This window comes from Carcharhinus amblyrhynchos, chromosome 11 (assembly GCF_965287045.1).
Source record: "Carcharhinus amblyrhynchos chromosome 11, sCarAmb.v2.hapA, whole genome shotgun sequence".
Taxonomy (NCBI): Eukaryota; Metazoa; Chordata; class Chondrichthyes; order Carcharhiniformes; family Carcharhinidae; genus Carcharhinus; species Carcharhinus amblyrhynchos.
The window spans coordinates 1,031,140-1,058,669 of record NC_137334.1 but is presented as its reverse complement, the minus strand read 5'-3'; the positions used below and the strand labels follow the sequence as shown (position 1 = coordinate 1,058,669).

General features: G+C 44.9%; 1 protein-coding gene across 5 annotated transcripts in view; it reads left to right on the top strand.

The window, feature by feature from the left end:
• LOC145349814 (collagen alpha-3(VI) chain-like) overlaps positions 1–27,530 on the top strand; it is a 154,664-nt gene that overhangs the window by 41,582 nt on the left and 85,552 nt on the right. For 4 of the 5 annotated variants that reach the window (XM_080198362.1, XM_080198363.1, XM_080198361.1 and 1 more), the window contains 6 exons: positions 390–986; positions 7,745–8,341; positions 12,377–12,973; positions 18,128–18,724; positions 21,746–22,342; positions 25,302–25,898. In XM_080198362.1, coding sequence (XP_080054488.1) covers positions 390–986; positions 7,745–8,341; positions 12,377–12,973; positions 18,128–18,724; positions 21,746–22,342; positions 25,302–25,898 — 3,582 coding nt within the window. The remainder of the gene's footprint in view (positions 1–389; positions 987–7,744; positions 8,342–12,376; positions 12,974–18,127; positions 18,725–21,745; positions 22,343–25,301; positions 25,899–27,530) is intronic. The other variant, XM_080198364.1, reaches the window with a different exon arrangement.

Below are 27,530 nucleotides of genomic sequence, written 5' to 3'. Positions count from 1 at the left end.
TTAGAGTCATTGGGTGGGATTTTTCATCTGCACTCTCCCCGAGACCGGACAATCCCACCCAAGGTTAATGGACCTTTGCGTGGTCCTGTCCCACCTGCTACGATTCCCTTGCTCGGTGGGGAAGGCAAATTCCGCCCTTTGGCCCACCGGATCTGCCACAAAGCGACACTAATCTACCCTAATCCCACTTTCCATAACTTGGCCCATGGCCTTGAATGTTATTACATTTCAAATGGTTATCCCTGTTCTTTTAAAAGGTTGTAAGGCTGGTAGAATCGCGCTTAACATATTTCAGTCAATCATCAGATTGTGTTTGAGGAGGTTTATTACTATTCTTTTATTTGCCCAAAGTTTGAATAATAAATATATTTATTTTGCATTTCTTACAGATGGTATTAAGAGGGATATTGTGTTCCTTGTTGATGGATCAGACAAAGTCCGAGGTGCTTTCCCTTCAGTTCAAAGATTCATTTCCAGAATGGTCGATACCCTTGATATTGGAAGTGATAAAGTTCGGGTTGGTGTGGTGCAGTACAGTGATAATCCCAGAGTCAACTTCTACTTAAGCAGCCACAACACAAATCAGGGTGTGAAGGATGCGATAAAAAACCTCAGGCAGATAGGAGGGAGTCGAGCCAACACTGGTGCAGCCTTGGCCTATGTCCAAAATAACATCTTAACTCAGTCTGCTGGAGGCAGAGCAGAGGAAGGTGTACCCCAGTTCCTGATCCTTCTCACTGCCAGCAAGTCATCCGATGATGTTAGTCAGGCAGCACGAGCACTGAAAGGTGCTGGTGTAGCACCTTTCAGTATTGGATCAGGAGACGCAGACGATACTGAACTCGGGCAGATTTCACTGTCCCCTGGTTATATTTTCAAGGTAGATGATCTGCGGAATGTGGAAACAATACAGCAACGTCTGGAGTCACCGCTGAGGATACTGAACAAAGAACAGATAATCGAAATCCGGAGAACTGTACCTGAAGGTGAGGAATCTCAGCTCTCTTTAAATACCATAATAATTCCATGATGAATAATTGTTCTGATTATATGGTTTCTAATGAAATTACTATCTGAGGTAACAGTTAGGAGGGTGTGAATGTGGAAACACAGCTTGATGATAAATCAAATAGATGCTAATGAAATATCACTGAAATGTCCCTGGCCTCTAAATGCTTCTTTGGACTGCCCTCTGGCTGCCTTGATTATCCCTCTCCCCTTTTTATGAATTGGGGTGTAACAGTTGCAATCTTCCCACACTCTTGCCCTTGTAGCTAAAGAGAAGTAGATCTTTAAGATCAGATCCTCCACAACTGACTTACTTCCCTTCCATAAAAGCAACATGATTCCATTGGTCTGAGTGATCTTGCTAATCTCGGCGATGCCAGCTAGTTAGCTCAGTCTCCCTTATCCTTTTTTCCTATCTGATATTGCTAACATCTCTATTTAAATGCTACATTGGCAAATATGCTCTCCTGTATTGAACACCGAGGCAGAGCCCACCTTGAGGCTCACTGTCATTGCCACTGCACAAGCTCGCTTTTATAGTCACTAACCCAGCCTTTCAGCATGTATGTCTCAAAAAGGCTTTTGGGTTCCCCTGAATATTAGCAACAAATCTGTTCTTATACTGAGGCTGGGAATCGCCAGGCCTGCTGGCCACTGGCGGGAATTGTGATGGCATCTTGAAATGGGCATCGAGCCTAAAAGAGTTTTTGGTTTTTGTGACAACAAAGAAAATTCCAGCACAGGAACAGACCCTTCGGCCCCTCCAAGCCTGCACTGACCATGCTGCCCAACTGAACTAAAACCCCCTACCCTTCCAGGGACCGTATCCCTCTATCCTCACCCTATTCATGCACTTGTCAAGATGCCCTTTAAAAGTCACTACCGTATCCACTTCCAATACCTCCCCCAGCAATGAGTTCCAGGCACCCGCTACTCTGTAAAAAAATCTGCACAAATCTGGACTTTGACCTGGTGTTGTGAGACTTCTTTCTAAAAACTCTGCCCCGTACATCTCCTTTAAACCTTGCCCCTCGCACCTTAAACCTGTGCCCCCCCCCAGTAATTGACTCTTCCACCCTGGGAAAAAGCTTCTGACTATCCACTCTGTCCATGCCTCTCATAATCTTGTAGATTTCTATCAGGTCTCCCCTCAACCTCCGTCGCTCCAGTGAGAACAAACCAAGTTTCTCCAACCTCTCCTCATAGCTAATGCCCTCCATACCAGGCAACATCCTGGTAAATCTTTTCTGTCCCCTCTCCAGAGCCTCCACATCCTTCTGGTAGTGTGGAGACCAGAATTGAACACTATATTCCAAGTACTGCCTAACTAAGGTTAAATGGGATTCACACTGGGTGGCAAAACCATTGCCATACTCCCTGCCCAGAGCGCAAGGGATGTCAATAAATATGCAAACCTCCTCACATACATTTAATTAGCGGGCTGTAGGCACAATTCAGATTTACTTATTCTTCATAAGTATGGCTTACATTGCATTGCAATGAAGTTACTGTGAAATTCCCCGAGTTGCCACACTCTGGTACCTTTTTGGGTAAATGTGCCTAATCAGCATGTTTTTCAAACTGTGGGAGAAACTGGAGCACCCAGATAAACCCACACAGACTTGGGGAGATGTGCAAACTCTACACAATGACCCAAGCCTGGAATTGAACCCAGATCTCTGGTGCTGTGAGGCCATGATGCTAACCAATGTGCCACTGTGCTGCCCTCTGGTCCTCAGCATGCTCCAGTGCTTGACCCCCATCTCCCAGCAGGAAGTCCACAGGCGGGCTTTGATACAAGCCCCAACAAACATGAAGTGGCACCTTACACACCGAGGGGAGGGATGTAGATAAGTGCTGTACGTTTGTGCCTCTATGCACTGCCAGCCTACAGAGGGAAGATCCCCTCAGGTGTCTCAAGTTGGTTTGGCTCAGACATGGAGAAAGGGCTTGACCTCGGGACACTTCCCTGGGACGGGGTCTAGTCGCCGCACTTGTCCTTGTTGCCTAGGGAAAAGTGTTGTTCAGCTTCAGGATGGTGAAATCAGACACAATTTTGGGGTAAGATATTCATTATTATCCCTGTCCTACAAAACCTTTGAAGTGCCCTGGTCACTTCAACATTCATGCCACTTGGACACCTGGAAACACTCCATTCCACAATAGGGATTGGCCAGGTGTTAAAAACCCTGTGCCGTTATGGAAACAAATGTCAGGATTACCCAGAAGATCCTTTTGCTTTCTCTCATTATCCACAGCTGCTGTGAAACACCTTTTGAAATGTTTTGATGGTCAATTTCACTGTTGAGCAACTTTTTAGCATTGGCAGTTTAGCATCTGGTGTCTGTACAGTACTTTGATTGATGAGCATGAATTACTTGCCCATTAGCAAAGAGCCTTGTTTGTTTTTCTTTCTCTTTACTCTTGAGTGTTTTGTAATCATTGCAGTTGGAAAAAGAGAAGTTAAAGCATTATGCTGAGGGTTTGGGGGTCACCATATCCACTATGGGAGGGTGAGGCACCTGTCAAACAGCATTCAAATCAGGAGAAGGTGCCCGGGTTTCTGTAAAGCCCGACTGGCTGACGCGATTCCTGGGGTGCATAAATTTCAGTGGTTAATGTGGGAGAATCCAACCTGACAGGTGATGCAAGCACCAGCAGGAAACATTCTCCCAGGGGATAGACCATCATGTGCACCATACCAAGTGAGAGCTGCTGGAGAATATAAGATAGAAAGGGGACCTCACAATAGATGCTTATACTGAAGGCACATAAATAATTTCACATTTAAGGAAGCCATAACTGTCAGGCAGTGATGGAGGGGTAAAGCTTCCCCTGCATGGCGGCCAGTGATTACAGCTGGGACTGGGAGGCTTTGTGGTGGGTATAGATTGGTGTGGGTGGGGGTGTTTATCACTAGACTGATCACGGCCCCAAAACTCCCCAGCCCAAACCCATGAGACCATCTTTCACCCCCTCGTTCATTCTTGTTCTCAAGAGGATTCCCAAATGGAGCCTCTTCAGTTGCCTTGAAGGGCTTTAGTTTCCTATTCACCACTTGTCACTGGGTAACTTTCACCCACTCAGCACATCTCCCCCACCCCACACCCAGTCAGACACTTTGGGAATGCCCCAGGGGAAGGACGTTGCCACCAAACTGACATTACATTCGTTGAAGTCAATTTTCCAATCCTCCAATCTCTGATCCTGCTCAAGTTCCATGATGGTCTGGATGGTTTTATCCGCTCAGCACATCCCACCCACCTCCCCCCCCCCCCCACACCCCCCCCGCCCCCCAGGCCCCGCCACCACCGTGCCAGCTTTGCTGAGGTTCTTGCCCAGAGCACATGGGATGTTAATGAATATGCAAACCTTTTAAAATACATCTAATTAATGTCTGGAAGCACAATTCAGCATCCCTCTCCCAGCAGGAAGCCTATGGGTGGGCTTTGATTCAGGGCGCAGCAAACGTGGACCTGGGACCTAGTACTCCAACAGAGTGGCAAGTCAGTAAGTGCTATAGACGTGTGCCCCTATGGCACTGCCACACTGCAGAGGGAAGGTCACTCCAGCTGTCTGGGAGTTGGTAAAAGCAAATTACTCTGGATGCTGGAATCTGAAACAAAAACAGAAAATGCTGTTAAATCTCAGCAGGACTAACAGCACCTTGTGTTGAGAGAATAGAACCATCGTTTTGAGCCTGGATGACCCTTCAACAGAGCACTGCTTCTGGAGGCGGTGTTGGCTCGGGCTGGGGAAAAGAGCCTGATTTCAGGCCTCCCCCTCTGGGACGATGGTCTGGTGGCTGCACTTTTCCTTGTAAAAGTGTTGGTCAATTTCAATCTGATGAATTCTGACACCATTCTGGAGTGAGATATTCATTATTATCTCTGTCCTTTAAAACATTTGGAGCTCCTCTGGTCACTTTGACATCTCTGTCCCTTGGACACCTGGAAGCACTCCATTCCACAACAGGGATTGGTCAGGTGTTAGAAGCCCTGTGCCGTCAGATAAATGAAGATCAGGATTTCCCAGGAGATCGCTTGCTTTCCCACAGCTGCTGCGAAAGTCCTTTGAAATCCTTTGATGGTCAGTTTGTAAAGTAGACTTGTTAATGTAAGTCAAACATCTGATGTCTGCATCTTTTCATGCGGTTTGATTGACAGGTCTGGATTATTTACCCTCAAGCAAGGAGCCTTGTTTGTTTCTTTTCTTTTTATTCTTGAATGCATCCTGAGTGCCTTGTAACCAACTGCAGTTCAGAAAGTGGAAGTTAAAGCTCTGTGCTGAGGGGTTAAGGGAGATCCTCTTGCCAGCAGGGTTTGCCATGTCCACGGTGGGAGATGTGAGGCACCTGTCTGTCAGCAATGGAAATTGTGGTGATGGACTCCCTAATCTCTGTAAAGCCAACATGATTCCCAGAATACATAAATTTAAATGGTTTATGTGGGACAACCCGACGTGTGCTGTTGACACCAGCAGGAAACATTCCGGTTTTCCTGCTGGCAGAAGCACTTTGAGCACAAATGGGAGAATTGCACTGACTTTCTGAAGAGATTGGTGTTTGATCCGATGTTGGCTGGTAATATATTCTCAATCTTCAGATTGCCCCTGTTCGACTTATTTTTGGATTCCTTCTATCCTTCAATACTTGATTAATTTCTCTGCTGTATGGTCATGATTGGAAAATAGTGCCCTTAAGTTTTTTAAAAAATCATTGAGCCGTTTTCAAAGTTTCATATAGCACTGCCCACCAGCCCACTTCCTGAGCCCCACACTGCAGAACCAGGAAACAATGCCCAGAAAATGCTCGACATGATCCCCTTCCCCACCCCCCACCCCCCACCCCCCAACCCTAACCCTAACCCGTCCCCACCCCCCCCCCCCCAAGCAATGCATTCAGCTGATGTCTGCCCGCTAGGTGTATACTTTGAGAGACTAGTCATAGTTCACTCCCTGAATGGATTTTCTTCCGGGGGATGATTCAGGCTTAGTGTCCTGAGAGTGAGATGTAAGTGTATTAGAATTATATTGTCAGGAATCCCATTACATCACTGGCAGGGAGCGGGGACAGTGCAAAACAAGCTGCAGCTCAGGGCCTCACAATCCGCAGGGGCCTCACAAAATTTCAGAAGCTTTGCGATGAAGAGAACGTTTAAGAGCGGATACCAGAAAAGAAAAAGAAAGCACCAGCTTGAAGAACAACTCAAAAGTTACCAAAAGTTGACAGTTACTTTAGTCCAGAAACAGATTAAGGATCCCAAGGTGATCAGCAAAGCCCAAACAACCACAGCCCGGTGTCTCTGTTATTGAGACAACAAAGGCTGGAATTTCAGCTGAGGAAAAGACTGGGAGTGATGGAAATGTGAGCATCGCAGAGCCGACATCCACAGCTGAAACAACAGAATTCACGAAACTCAGTGGTGTCCGTCAATGGGGTGTCTTAACCGAGGATGAACTCTCACACTGGATCCTTCAGAGTCTCAACACTGGAACGGCCCATGTGAAAACTCATTCAGAAATCAGGATAGACATTGTTCAAATACCTTGCTATTAAATAATTAAAAGGCATAATTATGATTTCAGTTTTTTTTTGGTGGCGACCCAAGCTCCTGTTTTGGTACGCAGCTTTACGAGACCCTTTGATGTAACTTTTTAACAAGGAGCCTCCAAGCTTTATACAGCTTAAGGCCTCACCAAGTCTAAATACAGCACTGGGCGGGGACAATGCCGTCATGTTTTTACATCGGTGTTAAACACAATTTGGACATCTCACAACTATTCCTACTTCGCTGGTCCAGCCCAACATTGATCTGGTGCTGGAAGGGCCCCAATATGGTCTCAGTTCTCTCTCGTATGTTGTTTAACCCATCACCAAACAGACAACACATCCTGGGAGAGTCACCCAATGGGTATATTTTTCTTTTTGGGATTGAGACTCTGATGTTGGGAAAATGTCCATGATCTTCATAGGGAAGGTCTGCCAATAACCAGTGAGCAGAGAATAGGCTCAGCCTCCAAGAAGGATCTCCAGTCGATTCCTTTAGCAATGACAAACCAGCATATGCATCGGACCAGAGGGGAGCTGCCTAGGAATGTAAGATAGAAAGAGGGCCTCGCAATAGTTGCTTACGTTGAATGCATTGTAAAAAAAAGCCTTGAATTTGAGGTAGTCACAACTGCAGGGCAGTGATGGAGGACTAATCCCTCCCCAGCTTGGCCAATGGCTGGAGCTGGGACTGAATGGGGGTTTCAATCGCTGGACTGAGCACTGCCCCAAAACTCCCCACCACAATCCGTCTGTCTCCACGAAACTCTCTTCACCATTTGTCATTGGGTAACTTTCATCCACACAGCGCATCCACTCCGCCACCCCACCCCCAGTTTGGGAATGACCCAGGGGTAGGAAATTGAAGCAGATTGACATCACACTCACTGAAGTTCTGATCCTGCCCAAATTCCAAATTCTGTTGCTGCTTTCAGCATCTGTCAGTAAAACTGTTGAAAATACACTTAATTGGATTGAACTGTGATCCAGTTACAGCCTCAATTCATTTGGGTATGAGGAAACAAATCTCCAAAATACTGAGAAAGCTCCCAATCTGACCAACATTACTGTTCAGAAAAATCAAAAAAAAATTCAGTCCATCATCAGATTCTGTTGAGGAGGTTTATTATGATGTTTTTATTTTCCCAAAGCTTGAATAATAAAATATTTATTTTCCATTTCTTACAGATGGTGTTAAGAGGGATATTGTGTTCCTTGTTGATGGATCAGACAAAGTCCGAGGTGCTTTCCCTTCAGTTCAAAGATTCATTTCCAGAATGGTCGATACCCTTGATATTGGAAGTGATAAAGTTCGGGTTGGTGTGGTGCAGTACAGTGATAATCCCAGACTCAACTTCTACTTAAGCAGCCACAACACAAATCAGGGTGTGAAGGATGCGATAAAAAACCTCAGGCAGATAGGAGGGAGTCGAGCCAACACTGGTGCAGCCTTGGACTATGTCCAAAATAACATCTTTACTCAGTCTGCTGGAGGCAGAGCAGAGGAAGGTGTACCCCAGTTCCTGATCCTTCTCACTGCCAGCAAGTCATCCGATGATGTTAGTCAGGCAGCACGAGCACTGAAAGGTGCTGGTGTAGCACCTTTCAGTATTGGATCAGGAGACGCAGACGATACTGAACTCGGGCAGATTTCACTGTCCCCTGGTTATATTTTCAAGGTAGATGATCTGCGGAATGTGGAAACAATACAGCAACGTCTGGAGTCACCGCTGAGGACACTGAACAAAGAACAGATAATCGAAATCCGGAGAACTGTACCTGAAGGTGAGGAATCTCTGCTCTCTTTAAATACCATAATAATTCCATGATGAATAATTGTTCTGATAAGATGGTTTTGAATGAAATTACTATCTGAAGTAACAGCAGTAATTGTGCAATATGAATGCAAAATCTGACCTCGTGTGACAGATTTTCATGTAATCAGGGAGACTCTCCAGTGTCGGGCTGTACCCAGATATGGAATTCCTGCCCCTATTTCTTGTCAATTCAGTTTTAACTAGTAGGTGGGCAGATGGAATTTAATCCAGATAAATGAGAGGTGATGCATTTTGGAAGAAGTAATGTAGGGGGGAGCTATACAATAAATGGCAGGGCCATCAGGAGTATAGAAACACAGAGGGACCTGGGTGTGCAAGTCCACAAATCCCTGAAGGTGGCAGCACAGGTGGAGAAGGTGGTGAAGAAGGCATATGGTATGCTTGCCTTTATAGGACGGGGTATAGAGTATAAAAGCCGGAGTCTGATGTTGCAGCTGTATAGAACGCTGGTTAGGCCACATTTGGAATACTGCGTCCAGTTCTGGTCGCCACACTACCAGAAGGACGTGGAGGCTTTGGAGAGAGTACAGAAAAGGTTTACCAGGATGTTGCCTGGTATGGAGGGTCTTAGCTCTGAGGAGAGATTGGGTAAACTGGGGTTGTTCTCCCTGGAAAGACGGAGAATGAGGGGAGACCTAATAGAGGTGTATAAAATGATGAAGGGCATAGATAGGGTGAACAGTGGGAAGCTTTTTCCCAGGTCGGAGGTGACAATCATGAGGGGTCACAGGCTCAAGGTGAGGGGGGGATGAGGTTTAACTCAGATATCAGAGGGACGTATTTTACACAGAGGGTGGTGGGGGCCTGGAATGTGCTGCCAAGCAGGGTGGTGGAGGCGGACACGCTGGGATCGTTTAAGATTTACCTGGATAGACACATGAACAGACTGGGAATGGAGGGATACAAATGAATGGTCTAGTTAGACCAATGAGCGGCGTAGGCTTGGAGGGCCGAAGGGCCTGTTTCCTGTGCTGTACTGTTCTCTGTTCTTTGTGATTGGGGGCTGAGGGTGCAGCACACAGCCGGCAAAGTCAAAAGATCATTTGATTTGAGTGTTGATGTCAAAAAGCTCCATTTCCACTGTTCCCAGGTCTTTCATGCCCAGAATGCCAGGAAAACTTCAGAAGACATCAATGTTCTTCAAGCGGGGCAAGATTACTTTTTATTATTTAAATTAGAAGTTATTCTAATCTCCAGATATTAGAAAAGACGAAGACCGGGATTTCCTGGCAGCACTCACCCCAACACCAGAAATTCCTGCCCGACAGACCTTTGCATGGTTTGTCTCCACCGACTACGATTCTGTGGCAAGCAGGACAGGAAAATTCTGCCCAAAACCTGTGATATTCCTGTCAAAGTCAAATGAAGACATAGACTGCTTTTTGCATTGAATGGCAGGCCAAGTAGCAAAACTTAGAAAAAAATTACCACCCTTTCCAGTAGACTTCATTGCTAATATTTCTCAATAGCCTGTTATTACAGCTGGCATCAGCTTATGCTTGTCCGTGTTTCAGTTGGTCCGAAATCACTTATATTATCACAGGGTAATTTCACATTTTCATTGACAGTTTTTAGTGGCTATTAAAGGATTAGCTGGCCTTGATACAGTTACTGAATAGAAGTTTGTTTGTTTTTATAACAGACTGTCCACACGGATTAGAAAATCTTTGATTAGGTTTCCTGGCTGAGCATTTTTTTTCCTGTATCAGTGGTGTACCAGCTCTATTAGAATGTAAAAGTTGTCTTTTTAAATCTCCACATGGCTCCTCAGGTCTGCATTTAGTTGATACTATGTGAACAGCTGTAGAAGTGATCGGGTGGTATCAGTGGCATTGATGTAACATTGGTGTATGAGGCAGCATGCAGTGTGTGGTTGGCTGTGAGGGGTGAGAACCTTTCATAAAATTGGGCAAAGTGTCAGAGAACGATTATTTGCCTATTTCACCTCTGCAGCTGCCTAAGAACTGCCTTCAGATGAGGGAGGCCTTACTCAATCAAAATTCTAATCCCCCATTCTCCTTTCCTCCTCCTCTCTCTCTTCCTCCCTCCCCACCCCCAGCAGCTGACATTAATTCTTCCAAATTAATTGTTCAAAAGACACGCCAATCCGCACATAGGAGTTCCGCCAATTTCTCTGGAAGGTGATGGGATTTTCCCATCTTCTGTGGCATAACATATTTTACCTATCAAATCAGTTGTATTTTAAGTTGGCACCTGCTTTGGTGTTACATTCCAGGGAATATGGTATGATTAGAGTAACTGGTCCTGCCAAAAAATGTAAGAAACGCACTTTCTTTCTTACACTTGGGTTGTAGTCCATAACTTGTTATCTAATTAGTAATCTGATGTAACCTTGTCAACATATAGAATATGACACAGAATATGATATCAACTCATTGATTTCAGTGAAAGAGAGAGTAATCTGATACAGCACTTCAGATACAGATCCAGATAACCTTTAAATGAGATGAGCATTTCAGCCTCAACCACCAACTTAGGCAGTGAATTCCAGTCACCCATCACCTTCTAGGTGAGAAAGATTTTCCTCATGTCCCTTTTAATCCACCTACCTATCACCTTAAATCCTTCCTTGTGGGAACCGACCCCTCATCTCTCCTCTTAGCTGCAATTTTCTACCTCTGGCAACATTCTTGTCAAGCTGTCCTGCAGGCCCTCCAGAGCAAAGTTGTCCTTCTTGTAACGTGGTGACTAGAACTGTTTACAAAGCTCCAGCTGTGGCCTAATCAGCATTTTATACAGTTCCACCATTACATCCCGGCTTTTGTAATCCATACTTTGCACAATAAAGGAAAGCATCCTGTATGGTGACTTTATCACCTTATCCACCTGTCCTGCCACCTTCAGAACCAACATGCACCTTAGGTCACTCCTTCTACCCCCTCAACATTTTCCTGTTTATTGTGCATTCACTTACTTTGTTTGCCCTCCCAAATACTACACCACACTTTTCCCGATTGAATTCCATTTGCCAATTACCTGTCCACTCAATCAAACCATTGAGAACATTCTTCCTCACTATCAACTAACAATCAATTTTTGGACCATCTGCAAGTCATTCCTCTCACATTTATGTTCAAATAATTAATATGCACAACAAATAGCAAGGACCACAACATTGAGCCCCGTGGAAAACCACTGGAAAACATTTTCCATATGCAAAAACATCAATTGACCATTACCCTTTGTTTTCTGTCACTGAATCAATTTTGGATCCAACTCACCATCTTTACCTGTATCCCATGGTATCTCACCTTTCTGATCAGGTTGTCATGTTGTTCCTTTTCAAATGCTTTTCTAAAGTCCATGTAGGCAACATCTACTGTGTTACCCATATCAACCTACCTTGTTACTTCCTCAAAACATTTGATACAATTGGTAAGACACTATCTTCTGCAAACAAAATGGTGTTGACTATCCCTGATCAATCCATGTATTTCCAAGTGACAGTTTAACCTGTTCCACAGTTACATGGACTGGCCATTTCAAAATGATATCTAATTTGACCCATTCCTGACTTCTGTTCCCTTATTCTGAAAACATCTTTCTCTTTATGTATTTATCAAAATCCCATTGAAGGATATTCTCTCATCTATAATCAGTACTCTTTCAGGATATCCTTCCAGATCACAACAATTTGCTGTTCTTAAAAAAATCTCATTATCTCCTACTCTTTGGTGTAACATCTCAAATCTGTGCTGTCTGGTTATCAAACCTTCTGCCAATTGAAAACTTTTCTCATTGATGTTTTTTGAAACCAGTCATGTTTTTGAGTCCATTTGCAACCTTGCCCTTCGCTTGAGGTGTGGTGATCCTTAGGTTAAATCACCACCAAGTCAGCTCGCTCCCCTCAAAATGGAAAGCTATTGAAATGGCTCAGTCAGAATGCAATTCCGGAAAGTACTATGACTTCTTCCCAGACAATGCTTGAATAATAAATATATTTATTTTGCATTTCTTACAGATGGTATTAAGAGGGATATTGTGTTCCTTGTTGATGGATCAGACAAAGTCCGAGGTGCTTTCCCTTCAGTTCAAAGATTCATTTCCAGAATGGTCGATACCCTTGATATTGGAAGTGATAAAGTTCGGGTTGGTGTGGTGCAGTACAGTGATAATCCCAGAGTCAACTTCTACTTAAGCAGCCACAACACAAATCAGGGTGTGAAGGATGCGATAAAAAACCTCAGGCAGATAGGAGGGAGTCGAGCCAACACTGGTGCAGCCTTGGCCTATGTTGAAAAGAATGTATTTTCTCGGTCTGCTGGAGGCAGAGCAGAGGAAGGTGTACCCCAGTTCCTGATCCTTCTCACTGCCAGCAAGTCATCCGATGATGTTAGTCAGGCAGCACGAGCACTGAAAGGTGCTGGTGTAGCACCTTTCAGTATTGGATCACGAGATGCAGACGATACTGAACTCGGGCAGATTTCACTGTCCCCTGGTTATATTTTCAAGGTAGATGATCTGCGGAATGTGGAAACAATACAGCAACGTCTGGAGTCACCGCTGAGGACACTGAACAAAGAACAGATAATCCAAATCCGGAGAACTGTACCTGAAGGTGAGGAATCTCTGCTCTCTTTAAATACCATAATAATTCCATGATGAATAATTGTTCTGATAAGATGCTTTCTAATGAAATTACTATCTGAGGTAACAGTAATGAGGGTGTGTGATGTGTATGTGGAAACACAGCATGATGATAAATCAATTATAGAACATAGAACATTCCAGCGCAGTACAGGCCCTTCGGCCCTCGATGTTGCGCCGACCAGTGGAACCAATCTAATGACCCTCTAACCTAAACTATTCCAGTGTTATCCATATGCCTATTCACTGACCATTTGAACACCCTTAAAGTTGGCGAGTCCACAACTGCTGCAGGCAGGGCATTCCACGCCCTTACTACCCTCTGGGTAAAGAACCTGCCTCTGACATCCGTCCTATAATTACCACCCCTCAATTTAAAGCTATGTCCACAATTATACACACATAAAATGTCAGTGAAATCATAGAATCCCCATAGCTTAGAAAGAGAGTGTTCAACCCATCAAGCCTGTACCAGTTTCTGAGGGTGCTGGAGATTATAACTTTTTCCTTTTTGATTCATCATTCTGTGTATTTGGATTCTGCATCTCTCGAATTTCTTGATCCTAGAAATTAGCGCATGTATAGCTGCACTCAATCATCTAGGTAAGCTGTTCCTGACTATGAAGGTGATTTACACCTACTTCTATCTAGATGCCTGCTTATCTCATTACTGGGAAAATCGTACCTTTTGAATGCTGGGTACTGCTATCATTTGACAAATTGCATCCTATCATGCCTTGTGAAATTCTTGTTACTGCTGTTACTAGACAGATTCATGACAGGATGATGAGTGATTTAGAATCATAGAGGTTTACAGCATGGAAAGCAGTCCCTTGGCCCAACCTGTCCATTCCGCCCAGTTTTTAACCACTAAGCTCGTCCCAATTGCCCGCATTTGGCCCAGATCCTTCTATAAGACCATAAGATTTTGAAGCAGAATTAGGCCATTTGACCCATCCAGTCTGCTCCACCATTCAATCATGGCTGATATGATTCTCATCCCCATTCTCCTGCCTTCTCTCGGTAACCCTTGATCTCCTTACTGCTCAACTACCTATCTGTCTTAAAGACACTCAATGACCTGGCCTCCACAGCCCTCTATGGTAATGAGTTCCACAGATTGACTACCCTCTGGTTGAAGAAATTCCTCCTCATATCAGTTTTAAAGAGCGTCCCTTCACTCTGAAGTTGTACTGTCGAATTCTCGTCTCTCCCGCTCATGGAAACATCCTCTCCATGTCCACTCTATCTAGGCCTCTCAGTATTCTGTAAGTTTCAATTAAATCCCCCCTCATCTTCCTAAATTCCATTGAGTACAGACCCAGACTCCTCAACTGCTCCTCATAATACGTACCCTTCGTTCCTGGGATCATTCTTGTGAACGTCCTCTGGACTCTGTCCAAGGCTAGCGCATCCTTCCTTGGGTATGAAGCCCAAAACTGCTCACTTATAGACCTCTATAAGATTTTATAGACCTCTATAAGATCACCCCTAAGCCTCCTACGCTAGTACATCTTTTCTGCACTCTTTCTAGTTTAATAATATCCTTAGTAGGGGGACCAGAATTGTACACAGTATTCCAAGCATGGCCCTGCCAATGTTTTGTACAATTTCAAAAAGACACCTCAACTCCTGTATTCAGTGTTCTGACCGATGAAACCAAGCATGCCGAACAGCTTCTTCAACCCTTGTCCACCTGTGATTCCACTTTCAAGGAGCTATGAACTGTATTGCTAGATCTCTTCGTTCTATAACTCTCCCCAACTCCCTACCATTAACTGAGCAGATCCTTCCCTGATCTACCAAAATGCATCACCTCACATTTATCTAAATTAACCTCCCTCTACCATCTAGCCCAACTGATCAAGATCCCATTGCAATCCTCCATAGTTCCCAAAAAAAATTAGAAGAAACAAATCCTCTTCTAACCTCTGTCTAGATATTGTACAGTCTCAGAGTGACGCCCCCAACACTCCAGTAGACACCTCCACCTCCAACTATCCTCCATACAGGATCACCCCTACCTCACTGACTAACCTGTCCCCTGTCCCTGTGATATTCCCCACCTCACTGACCACCACACCTCCTCCCGCCCCATCCCCCATCCTCGTGCTCCCACTGCCCACCACAGTGAGCCAATACATTCCCAGACAAACCCAACTTGACCCTCCCCACAGCTGACCAGACCCAACATACCTCCCCCTTCGTCCCCAGCCCTCCTCACCTGATAACCCCTCCTCTATATGCAATTGGCCATCTTCCACATCCCGTCCCAACCCATCCAGATCCCAACAACATAAACCCCCCGACTCATTCAGCCCTTCAAGCTTGACATTGCTGCCTGACCCATCCTCGTACCCAATCCATCCCACCACCTTCAAGGCCCAACCCTCAATCTCTCTAATGCCCCACCTTCATCTCCCTTCTGCAAATCCTATCCATCCACTTACCTTCTCTCTGGCCTGTCGAGGACCTTTAAATTTCAGTGGGACCTTGAACTTAGCTGCTTTATGGGAGTGAGTGTTGTTAAAAAAGGACATGTTCTCCTTCACTTTGACAGTGTTGGACTGAGACACTGGGCTCACGACAAGCTGTACTGCCTGGACCTTGTCTGGCCTGAGTCAGAAGGTTGGGTGAGACTGGCTCAGATGAAAATTAACATAAGTAATTGGGCACAGAGTGGAAATCCTACTTTGATTGCCACTCTGAGCAAGTTATAACCATTTTTTCACAAAACAGGTCTTGCAAGAGGCCTGTATGGAGCAGCTGCAATAGCATCCAAGAAGCTGAACACTCCTAAGACAACCGTCCATTAAAATATCCATTCAGTCCACACCGGATATCTGCAGGAACTTGCCAAAGTTTCTTTGACATTACCTCCTAAACCCATGCAAGTGCACGGGAACACCATCATTGCTAAGTCTTGTTCCAATTGACATCTCATCCCTGACTAGGAAATTTATCGCCATTCTTTCATTGTTACTGAGTCAAATTCCTGGACTCGCCTGCCTAATAATACAGTGGTTGCACCTACATCACCTGGATTGCAGCAGTTCAAGGAGTGTTTCTCATTAGTAATTATTAGCTGAAGTTGAGCTCATAAAATTCAGGACAAATGACTGACTTGGTTAGGTTAGTGGCTGAGTGGCAGGAGTCTGAGAGTAGGGTTATTGGACAGGATGTGAGTACTCGTGTTTACCACGGTCTGTGTTACAGTCTATTCACTGTGTTTAACTGTTTGAATGATGAAATAGAAAGCACATATCCAAGTTTGCTTATGATGCAAACCTTGGGTGACATTGTAGATAGTTATAGACCAAATGGCTAAACAGCACCTCAAGCACATGCAGTGAGATGGGAGCATAAAATTATATAAAATTACAATGAAATAGTAACCAATATAGGCAATGTTGTGGCAAATAACTTTCATAATAGACCAGTGTCAGGTTTGGACCTAACATGGTAGACCAGTGTGCTTTTCTAACAATGAAAAACTAGAAGCAGTGGTGGTCCAATAAGACATGGGGCTTACAGAATATAGAACCCATGAAAAAGCCATGTACAAGTAGAAAAAAATAAGTAGAGGACTGGAATACACAGGGTTACATGGCTATAGCTGTACACAGTAATGTTTAAGACTGAGCAGCTCTGGGCAGGATGGTGAAATTACAGCATTGGAACAAAACTTGTGGGATTTAGCATTTCTTCACTTTTGAACAGCCAACACAAGCACTACAGGATGAAGAGATTCCTTGTCTAGGATCTTCTCAGCCCCTTGGGGGTAAACTAGGAGGAAAAATGTGAGGAAATGCTGACAGAGAAATGCCAGGCTGGCTCCCTGCAGGATGGAATGCTGAGATGATTTAGAAGCCTGCCCGGTGTTCCAGGTGGCATGGAGATTAAAGTGACAGAGTCACTTCAAAGTTTTCACAGTCCACAGACCAGAAGGACAATTTTGATCAGAAAGGTGTCTGAAGTCACCATGGCAAGAATGATATTCACATTTCCCAGGGCTAGAGTCTGACCACAAGCCTCCCATCCGAGGGTGAGTGTTGAGGTCAATACCTAGCCCCCAGTCCAAGCCCACCCAACCCCAGGACCCTTGAGGGATGCTCCATCTGCAGCCTAGCAGTGTCAGAGGAGTGTATCGGCACTCTCAGGGTCCAATGCACCAGGTTCATGATGCTCATAACCAGCACCACCAGCACTGTTTGGTGTGGATTCCACAGGGTGGGTGAATGGCAGCGGGGCTTTGAATCAGGCTTCAAGTCCACTAACTGCAATCAAATTACAACACTTAAATAATGATTGGGTTCCTGCCGGTCCGGATGGGAACGTGATTGGGGACAGCAGGGGGGGCTGTGTGAATGATGACACCTAGCCTGGATGGACACCTTATTGGAGCCCGTGGAGAGGGCTGAGTGAACGGCGATGGGTTCCCGTTTGGTCTGGTTGGGAACCTGATCGGGGCTGCTGGGGAAAGCTGGGTGAACAGCAACAGATTTGCCAGCCAGCGGGAATCCCAACTTAGCCCTGACACTCCATTCAGCAGGCCAGCGAGATTCCTGACTGTGGCTGGTGGCCCTGGAGAATTCAGACCCCTCTTTGTCTTTTTTAATTGGACAAGAAAAACGTGCTATTCAAAGTTAACTTTACTAGACAGAGTTCTTGCTGCCATTTAACCATCAAACCAAAAAGATTAACTGGTCATTTATTTCATTCACTATTAATGAGACCTTACTTTGTGCACATTTGAGATTACATTTGTCTGGAGGACTGGTGCATCAACAGGCATCTATTAGCTATCAGATCCTCTGGGCAGTCAAAAGACATAAAATATGTTCTCAAAATACCAAAATTTTCATTATACATCCATCTAATGTAACAACATTAAATAGAAAATCAGAGGAAATTGAGCCATGTCCCATATGAGGTCACAATTCTCTTAATTGTGCGCAACTGATAAAAGTTCAATCATGAGACAAGACTGGAAAATACAGAGAAAGATCCCAATTTGAAGAAATCTTGCTGTCTGCGTCAGATTGTGATTTAGTGGCATGACATGCATTTATTTGGATTTGCAAAACTCCCATTGAATAATAAATTTATTTTGCATTTCTTACAGATGGTATTAAGAGGGATATTGTGTTCCTTGTTGATGGATCAGACAAAGTCCGAGGTGCTTTCCCTTCTGTTCAAAGATTCATTTCCAGAATGGTCGATACCCTTGATATTGGAAATGATAAAGTTCGGGTTGGTGTGGTGCAGTACAGTGATAATCCCAGAGTCAACTTCCGATTAAACAGCTATACCACAAAGCGCGATGTGAATCGAGAAGTCAATAATCTTAGACAAATAGGAGGGAGTCGAGCCAACACTGGCGCAGCCTTGGACTATGTTGAAAAGAATGTATTTTCTCGGTCTGCTGGAGGCAGAGCAGAGGAAGGTGTACCCCAGTTCCTGATCCTTCTCACTGCCAGCAAGTCATCCGATGATGTTAGTCAGGCAGCACTGGCTCTGAAAGGTGCTGGTGTAGCACCTTTCAGTATTGGATCAGGAGACGCAGACGATACTGAACTCGGGCAGATTTCACTGTCCCCTGGTTATATTTTCAAGGTAGATGATCTGCGGAATGTGGAAACAATACAGCAACGTCTGGAGTCACCGCTGAGGACACTGAACAAAGATGAGATAGTCCGAATCCAGAAAAAAGCTCAGGAAGGTGAGGACAATACTTTACAGAATCAGTGCTTAAAAAGGACAATTGGTGCTTATGTTTCTAAAATCAGGAAGGATTGTTTTGCTTTTAAAAAGCAATGCATGAGATGAAGTAAAATATAAATGGATTTTTTCAATTAATCAGCTAATGGGATTGGTCTTCAAAACATCTTCACTCTTCAGGTGACCCAATCACAGCTTCTGCTCCTTTAGAACATAGAAAACCACAACACAAACAGGCCCTTTGGCCCACAAGTTGTGCCGATGATATCCATACCTACTAGGCTTACCTATAATCCTCAATTCTATTAAGTCCCATGTACTCATCCAGAAGTCTCTTGAAAGACCCTATCAAATTTGCCTCCACCACCTCCAACAGCAGCCGATTCCACTCACCCACCACCCTCTGAGTGAAAAACTTACCCCTAACATCTCCTCTGTACCTACTCCCCAGCACCTTAAACCTGTGTCCTCTCGTAGCAACCATTTCAGCCCTCAGAAAAAGCCTCTGAGAATCCACCCGATCTATTGCTCTCAACATCTTATACACGCCTATCAGGTCACCTCTCTTCCTTTGTCTCTCTAACGAGAAAAGACCGAGCTCCCTCAACCTATCCTCATAAGGCACGCCACCCAATCCAGGCAACATCCTTGTAAATCTCCTCTGCACCCTTTCTATGGCTTCCACATCCTTCCTGTAATGAGGCGACCAGAACGGAGCACAGTATCCAAATGGGGTCTGACAAGGGTCCTATAAAGCTGCAGCATTACCTCCCAACTCCTAAACTCAATCCCTTGATTAATGAAGGCCAGTACACCATCTTAACGCCTTCTTAACCACATCTTCCACCTGTGAGGAGGATTTAAGAGTCCTATGGACCCAGACCCCAAGGTCCTTCTGATCTTCTACACTGCTAAGAGTCCTACCCCTGATATTGTACTCCTTCATCCCATTGGTCCTGCCAAAATGGACCACTACACATTTATCCAGGTTGAAGTCCATCTGCCACTTCTCCGCCCAGTCTTGCATCCTATCTATGTCCCGCTGCAACTTCTGACATCCCTCAAACTATCCACAACACCACCAACCTCCGTGTCGTCAGCAAACTTACCAACCCATCCCTCCACTTCCTCATCCAGGTCATTTATGAAAATTATAAACAGCAAGGGTCTCAGAACAGATCCCTAGGGCACTCTACTGGTGACCGACCTCCATGCAGAAAAAGACCCATCCACAACCACTCTCTGCCTTCTGCAGGCAAGTCAGTTCTGGATCCACAAGGCCAAAGCCCCTTGGATCCCATGCCCTCTCACCCTCTCACGAAGTCTTGCATGGGGGGCCTTATCAGATGCCTTGCTGAAGTCCATATAAACCACATCCACTGCTCTTCCTTCGTCAATGTGTTTAGTCACATTTTCAAAAGACTCAACCAGGCTCGTAAGGCACGACCTGCCCTTGACGAAGTCGTGCTGACTACTATTCATCATATTAAACTTCTCTAAATGTTTATAAATCCTGTCCCTCAGAATCCTCTCCATCAGCTTATCAACCACTGAGGTCAGACTCACCGCTCGGTAATTTCCCGGGCTATCCCTGTTCCCTTTCTTGAAAATAGGAACCACATCCGCAATCCTCCAATCCTCTGGAACCTCTCCTGTCTCCATCGATGACACAAAGATCATCACCAGAGGTTCTGCAGTCTCTTTCCTGGCCTCCCACATTAACCAGGGATACAGCCCATCCAGTCCTGGCGATTTATCTATCTTGATGCTATTCAAAACTTCCAACACATCCTCTTTCTTAATGTCCACGTACTCAATCTTTTCAGTCTGCCGCAAGCCTGCAGTACAACAACCCAGATCTTTTTCCACCGTGAATACCGAGGTAAAGTATTCATTAAGCACCTCTGCTATTTCTACCGGTCCTGTACAAACTTTCCCACCATCACATTTTATAGTTCCTATTCCTTCACATCTCACCCTTTTACTCTCCACATATTTGTAGAACGCCTTAGGGTTCTCCTTGGCCGGTAAGATTAAGGCCCTCTCATGACCCCTTCTGGCTCTTCCAATTTCCTTCTTAAGTTCCTTCCTACAAGCCGTATACTCCTCTAGATCCCTAACATCTCCTAGCTCTCTCAACCTTTTGGACGCTTTACTTTTCTAGGTTCATTACAACTTTTGTGCACCTACCAAACCTCCCTGTCTCACTGGAACGTTGTTGTACAGAACTCTAGACAAACATTCCATGAAAATCTGCCACCTTACTTCGGTACTTTTTCCTGAGAATACCTCTTCCAATTTACTCGTCTAATTTCCTGCCAGATGGCTTCATATTTCCCTTTTCTCCAGATAAACACTTTCCTAGCCTGCCTGATCCTATCTCTATCCAATGCTAGCGTGAGGGAAATAGAGTTATGATCACTATTCCCAAGATGTTGTCCCACTGAGAGATCCGACACCTGTCCAGGTTCATTAGCCAGTACCAGATTGAGTACAGCTTCTCCTGTTGTAGGCTTATCCACATACTGTGTCAGGAAACCGTCCTGAACACATCGAACAAACTCCTCCCCGTCCAAACCCCTTACCCGAGGGATATTCCAATCGATGTTTGGGAAATGAACGTCTCCCATCACGACATCTCAGTTATTACTACATCTCTCCAGGGCCTGTTTCCCTATCTGCTCTGCAGTATCCCTGTTACTATTGCTTTACTATTGTGAGCTGGATAATCTGCTCCCAGAGAGTGATTCCTGCAATGCAGAATGTAATATCAGACTTTCCAACATCATCACACTAGTTTTATTTCAGATTTACAAATATTATTTTTTTCAGATTTACAAACTTAATTGTGCGCCGCTGATAAAAGTTCAATCATGAGACAAGACTGGAAAATACAGAGAAAGATCCCAATTTGAAGAAATCTTGCTGTCTGCGTCAGATTGTGATTTAGTAGCATGACATGCATTTATTTGGATTTGCAAAACTCCCATTGAATAATAAATTTATTTTGCATTTCTTACAGATGGTGTTAAGAGGGATATTGTGTTCCTTGTTGATGGATCAGACAAAGTCCGAGGTGCTTTCCCTTCAGTTCAAAGATTCATTTCCAGAATGGTCGATACCCTTGATATTGGAAATGATAAAGTTCGGGTTGGTGTGGTGCAGTACAGTGATAATCCCAGAATCAACTTTCGATTAAACAGCTATACCACAAAGCGCGATGTGAATCGAGAAGTCAATAACCTTAGACAAATAGGAGGGAGTCGAGCCAACACTGGCGCAGCCTTGGACTATGTTGAAAAGAATGTATTTTCTCGGTCTGCTGGAGGCAGAGCAGAGGAAGGTGTACCCCAGTTCCTGATCCTTCTCACTGCCAGCAAGTCATCCGATGATGTTAGTCAGGCAGCACGAGCACTGAAAGGTGCTGGTGTAGCACCTTTCAGTATTGGATCACGAGACGCAGACGATATTGAACTCAGGCAGATTTCACTGTCCCCTGGTTATATTTTCAAGGTAGATGATCTGCGGAATGTGGAAACAATACAGCAACGTCTGGAGTCACCGCTGAGGACACTGAACAAAGATGAGATAGTCCGAATCCAGAAAAAAGCTCAGGAAGGTGAGGACAATACTTTACAGAATCAGTGTTTAAATGTGGACAATTGGTGCTTGTGTTTCTAAAATCAGGAAGGATTGTTTTGCTTTTAAAAAGCAATGCATGAGATGAAGTAAAATATAAATGGATTTTTTCAATTAATCAGCTAATGGGATTGGTCTTCAAAACATCTTCAGTCTTCAGGTGACCCAATCACAGCTTCTGCTCCTTTAGAACATAGAAAAACTACAACACAAACAGGCCCTTCGGCCCACAAGTTGTGCCGATGATATCCATACCTACTAGGCTTACCTATAATCCTCAATTCTATTAAGTCCCATGTACTCATCCAGAAGTCTCTTGAAAGACCCTATTGAATTTGCCTCCACCACCTCCAACGGCAGCCGATTCCACTCACCCACCGCCCTCTGAGTGAAAAACTTACCCCTAACATCTCCTCTGTACCTACTCCCCAGCACCTTAAACCTGTGTCCTCTCGTAGTGACCATTTCAGCCCTCGGAAAAAGCCTCTGAGAATCCACCCGATCTATTCCTCTCAACATCTTATACACGCCTATCAGGTCACCTCTCATCCTTCGTCTCTCTAACGAGAAAAGACCGAGCTCCCTCAACCTATCCTCATAAGGCATGCCACCCAATCCAGGCAACGTCCTTGTAAATCTCCTCTGCACCCTTTCAATAGCTTCCACATCCTTCCTGTAGTGAGGCGACCAGAACTGAGCACAGTATCCAAGTCGGGCCTGACAAGGGTCTTAAACAGCTGCAGCATTACCTCCCAACTCCTAAACTCAATCCCTCGATTAATGAAGGCCAGTACACCATACGCCTTCTTGACCACATCCTCCACCTGCGAGGCCGATTTAAGAGTCCTATGGACCCGGACCCCAAGATCCTTCTGCTCTTCAACACTGCTAAGAGTCTTACCCTTGATATTATACTCTTTCATCCCATTTGACCTACCAAAATGGACCAGTACACATTTATCCAGGTTGAAGTCTATCTGCCACTTCTCCGCCCAGTCTTGCATCCTATCTGTGTCACGCTGCAACTTTTGACATCCCTCAAACTATCCACAACACCACCAACCTTCGTATCGTCAGCAAACTTACCAACCCATCCTTCCACTTCCTCATCCAGGTCATTTATGAGAATGACAAACAGCAAGGGTCCTAGAACAGATCCCTGAGGCACTCCACTGGTGACTGACCTCCATGCAGATAAAGACCCATCCACAACCACTCTCTGCCTTCTGTAGGCAAGCCAGTTCTGGATCCAAAGCCCCTTGGATCCCATGCCCTCTCACTTTCTCAAGAAGTTTTGCATGGGGGACCTTATCAAATGCCTTGCTGAAGTCCATATAAACCACATCCACCGCTCTTCCTTCGTCAATGTGTTTAGTCACATTTTCAAAGAACTCAACCAGGCTCGTAAGGCACGACCTGCCCTTGACGAAGTCGTGCTGACTACTATTCATCATACTAAACTTCTCTAAATGTTCATAAATCCTGTCCCTCAGAATCCTCTCCATCAGCTTACCAACCACTGAGGTCAGACTCACCGGTCGGTAATTTCCCGGGCTATCCCTGTTCCCTTTCTTGAAAATAGGAACCACGTCCGCAATCCTCCAATCCTCCGGAACCTCTCCCGTCTTCATCGATGACACAAAGATCATCACCAGAAGTTCTGCAGGCTCTTTCCTGGCCTACCACATTAACCAGGGATACAGCCCATCCAGTCCCGGTGACTTATCTATCTTGATGCTATTCAAAACTTCCAACACATCCTCTTTCTTAATGTCCACGTACTCAATCTTTTTAGTCCGCCGCAAGCCTGCAGTACAACCACCCAGATCTTTTTCCACCGTGAATACCGAGGTAAAGTATTCATTAAGCACCTCTGCTATTTCTACCGGTCCTGTACAAACTTTCCCACCATCACATTTTATAGTTCCTATTCCTTCACATCTCACCCTTTTACTCTCCACATATTTGTAGAACGCCTTAGGGTTCTCCTTGGCCGGTAAGATTAAGGCCTTCTCATGACCCCTTCTGGCTCTTCTCATTTCTTTAAGTTCCTTCCTACAAGCTGTATACTCCTTTAGATCTCTAACATCTCCCAGCTCTCTGATCCTTTTGGACACTTTACTTTTCTAGGTTCATTACAACTTTTGTGCACCTACCAAACCTCCCTGTCTCACTGGGACGTTGTTGTACAGAACTCTAGACAAACATTCCTTGAAAATCTGCCACCTTACTTCGGTACTTTTTCATGAGAATGCCTCTTCCAATTTACTCGTCTAATTTCCTGCCTGATGGCTTCATATTTCCCCTTTCTCCAGATAAACACTTTCCTAGCCTGCCTGATCCTATCTCTATCCAATGCTAGCGTGAGGGAAATAGTTATGATCACAATTCCCAAGATGTTCTCCCACGAAAGATCCGACACCTGTCCAGGTTCATTAGCCAGTACCAGATTGAGTACAGCTTCTCCTGTTGTAGGCTTATCCACATACTGTGTCAGGAAACCGTCCTGAACACATCGAACAAACTCCTCCCCGTCCAAACCCCTTACCCGAAGGATATTCCAAATCGATGTTTGGGAAATTAAAGTCTCCATCACGACAACTCAGTTATTACTACATCTCTCCAGGACCAGTTTCCCTATCTGCTCTGCAGTAGCCCTGTTACTATTGCTTTGCTATTGTGAGCTGGATAATCTGCTCCCAGACCATGATTCCTGCAATACAGAATGTAATATTACAAATAATATTTTTTTTTAGATTTACAAACTTAATTGTGCGCCGCTGATAAAAGTTCAATCATGAGACAAAAATACAGAGAAAGATCCCAATTTGAACAAATCTTGCTGTCTGCGTCAGATTGTGATTTAGTGGCATGACATGCATTTATTTGGATTTGCAAAACTCCCATTGAATAATAAATTTATTTTGCATTTCTTACAGATGGTGTTAAGAGGGATATTGTGTTCCTTGTTGATGGATCAGACAAAGTCCGAGGTGCTTTCCCTTCTGTTCAAAGATTCATTTCCAGAATGGTCGATACCCTTGATATTGGAAGTGATAAAGTTCGGGTTGGTGTGGTGCAGTACAGTGATAATCCCAGAATCAACTTTCGATTAAACAGCTATACCACAAAGCGCGATGTGAATCGAGAAGTCAATAACCTTAGACAAATAGGAGGGAGTCGAGCCAACACTGGCGCAGCCTTGGACTATGTTGAAAAGAATGTATTTTCTCGGTCTGCTGGAGGCAGAGCAGAGGAAGGTGTACCCCAGTTCCTGATCCTTCTCACTGCCAGCAAGTCATCCGATGATGTTAGTCAGGCAGCACTGGCTCTGAAAGGTGCTGGTGTAGCACCTTTCAGTATTGGATCACGAGACGCAGACGATATTGAACTCGGGCAGATTTCACTGTCCCCTGGTTATATTTTCAAGGTAGATGATCTGCGGAATGTGGAAACAATACGGCAACGTCTGGAGTCACCGCTGAGGACACTGAACAAAGATGAGATATTCCGAATCCAGAAAAAAGCTCAGGAAGGTGAGGACAATACTTTACAGAATCAGTGCTTAAATGTGGACAATTGGTGCTTGTGTTTCTAAAATCAGGAAGGATTGTTTTGCTTTTAAAAAGCAATGCATGAGATGAAGTAAAATATAAATGGATTTTTTCAGGTAATCAGCCAATGGGATTGGTCTTCAAAACATCTTCAGTCTTCAGGTGACCCAATCACACCTTCTGCTCCTTTAGAACATAGAAAACCACAGCACAAACAGGCCCTTCGGCCCACAAGTTGTGCCGATATCCATACCTACTAGGCTTACCTATAATCCTCAATTCTATTAAGTCCCATGTACTCATCCAGAAGTCTCTTGAAAGACCCTATCGAATTTGCCTCCACCACCTCCAACGGCAGCCGATTCCACTCACCCACCACCCTCTGAGTGAAAAACTTACCCCTAACATCTCCTCTGTACCTACTCCCCAGCACCTTAAACCTGTGTCCTCTCGTAGCGACCATTTCAGCCCTCAGAAAAAGCCTCTGAGAATCCACCCAATCAATACTTCTCAATATCTTATAAACCTCTATCAGGTCACCTCTCATCCTTCGTCTCTCTAACGAGAAAAGACCGAGCTCTCTCAACCTATCCTCATAAGGCATGCCACCCAATCCAGGCAACATCCTTGTAAATCTCCTCTGCACCCTCTCAATAGCTTCCACATCTTTCCTGTAGTGAGGCGACCAGAACTGAGCACAGTACTCCAAGTCGGGCCTGACAAGGGTCTTAAACAGCTGCAGCATTACCTCCCAACTCCTAAACTCAATCCCTTGATTACTGAAGGCCAGTACACCATACGCCTTCTTGACCACATCCTCCACCTGCGAGGAGTCCTATGGACCCGGACCCCAAGGTCCTTCTGCTCCTCAACACTGCTAAGAGTCCTACCCTTGATATTGTACTCCTTCATCCCATTGGACCTGCCAAAATGGACCACTACACGTTTATCCAGGTTGAAGTCCGTCTGCCACTCCTCCGCCCAGTCTTGCATCCTATCTATGTCCCGCTGCAACTTCTGACATCCCTCAAACTATCCACAACACCACCAACCTTCGTATCGTCAGCAAACTTACCAACCCATCCCTCCACTTCCTCATCCAGGTCATTTATGAAAATTATAAACAGCAAGGGTCTTAGAACAGATCCCTGGGGCACTCTACTGGTGACTGACCTCCATGCAGATAAAGACCCATCCACAACCACTCTCTGCCTTCTGTAGGCAAGCCAGTTCTAGATCCAAAGCCCCTTGGATCCCATGCCCTCTCACTTTCTCAAGAAGTTTTGCATGGGGGACCTTATCAAATGCCTTGCTGAAGTCCATATAAACCACATCCACTGCTCTTCCTTCGTCAATGTGTTTAGTCACATTTTCAAAGAACTCAACCAGGCTCGTAAGGCACGACCTGCCCTTGACGAAGTCGTGCTGACTACTATTCATCATATTAAACTTCTCTAAATGTTCATAAATCCTGTCCCTCGGAATCCTCTCCATCAGCTTACCAACCACTGAGGTCAGGCTCACCGGTCGGTAATTTCCCGGGCTATCCCTGTTCCCTTTCTTGAAAATAGGAACCACATCCGCAATCCTCCAATCCTCCGGAACCTCTCCCAT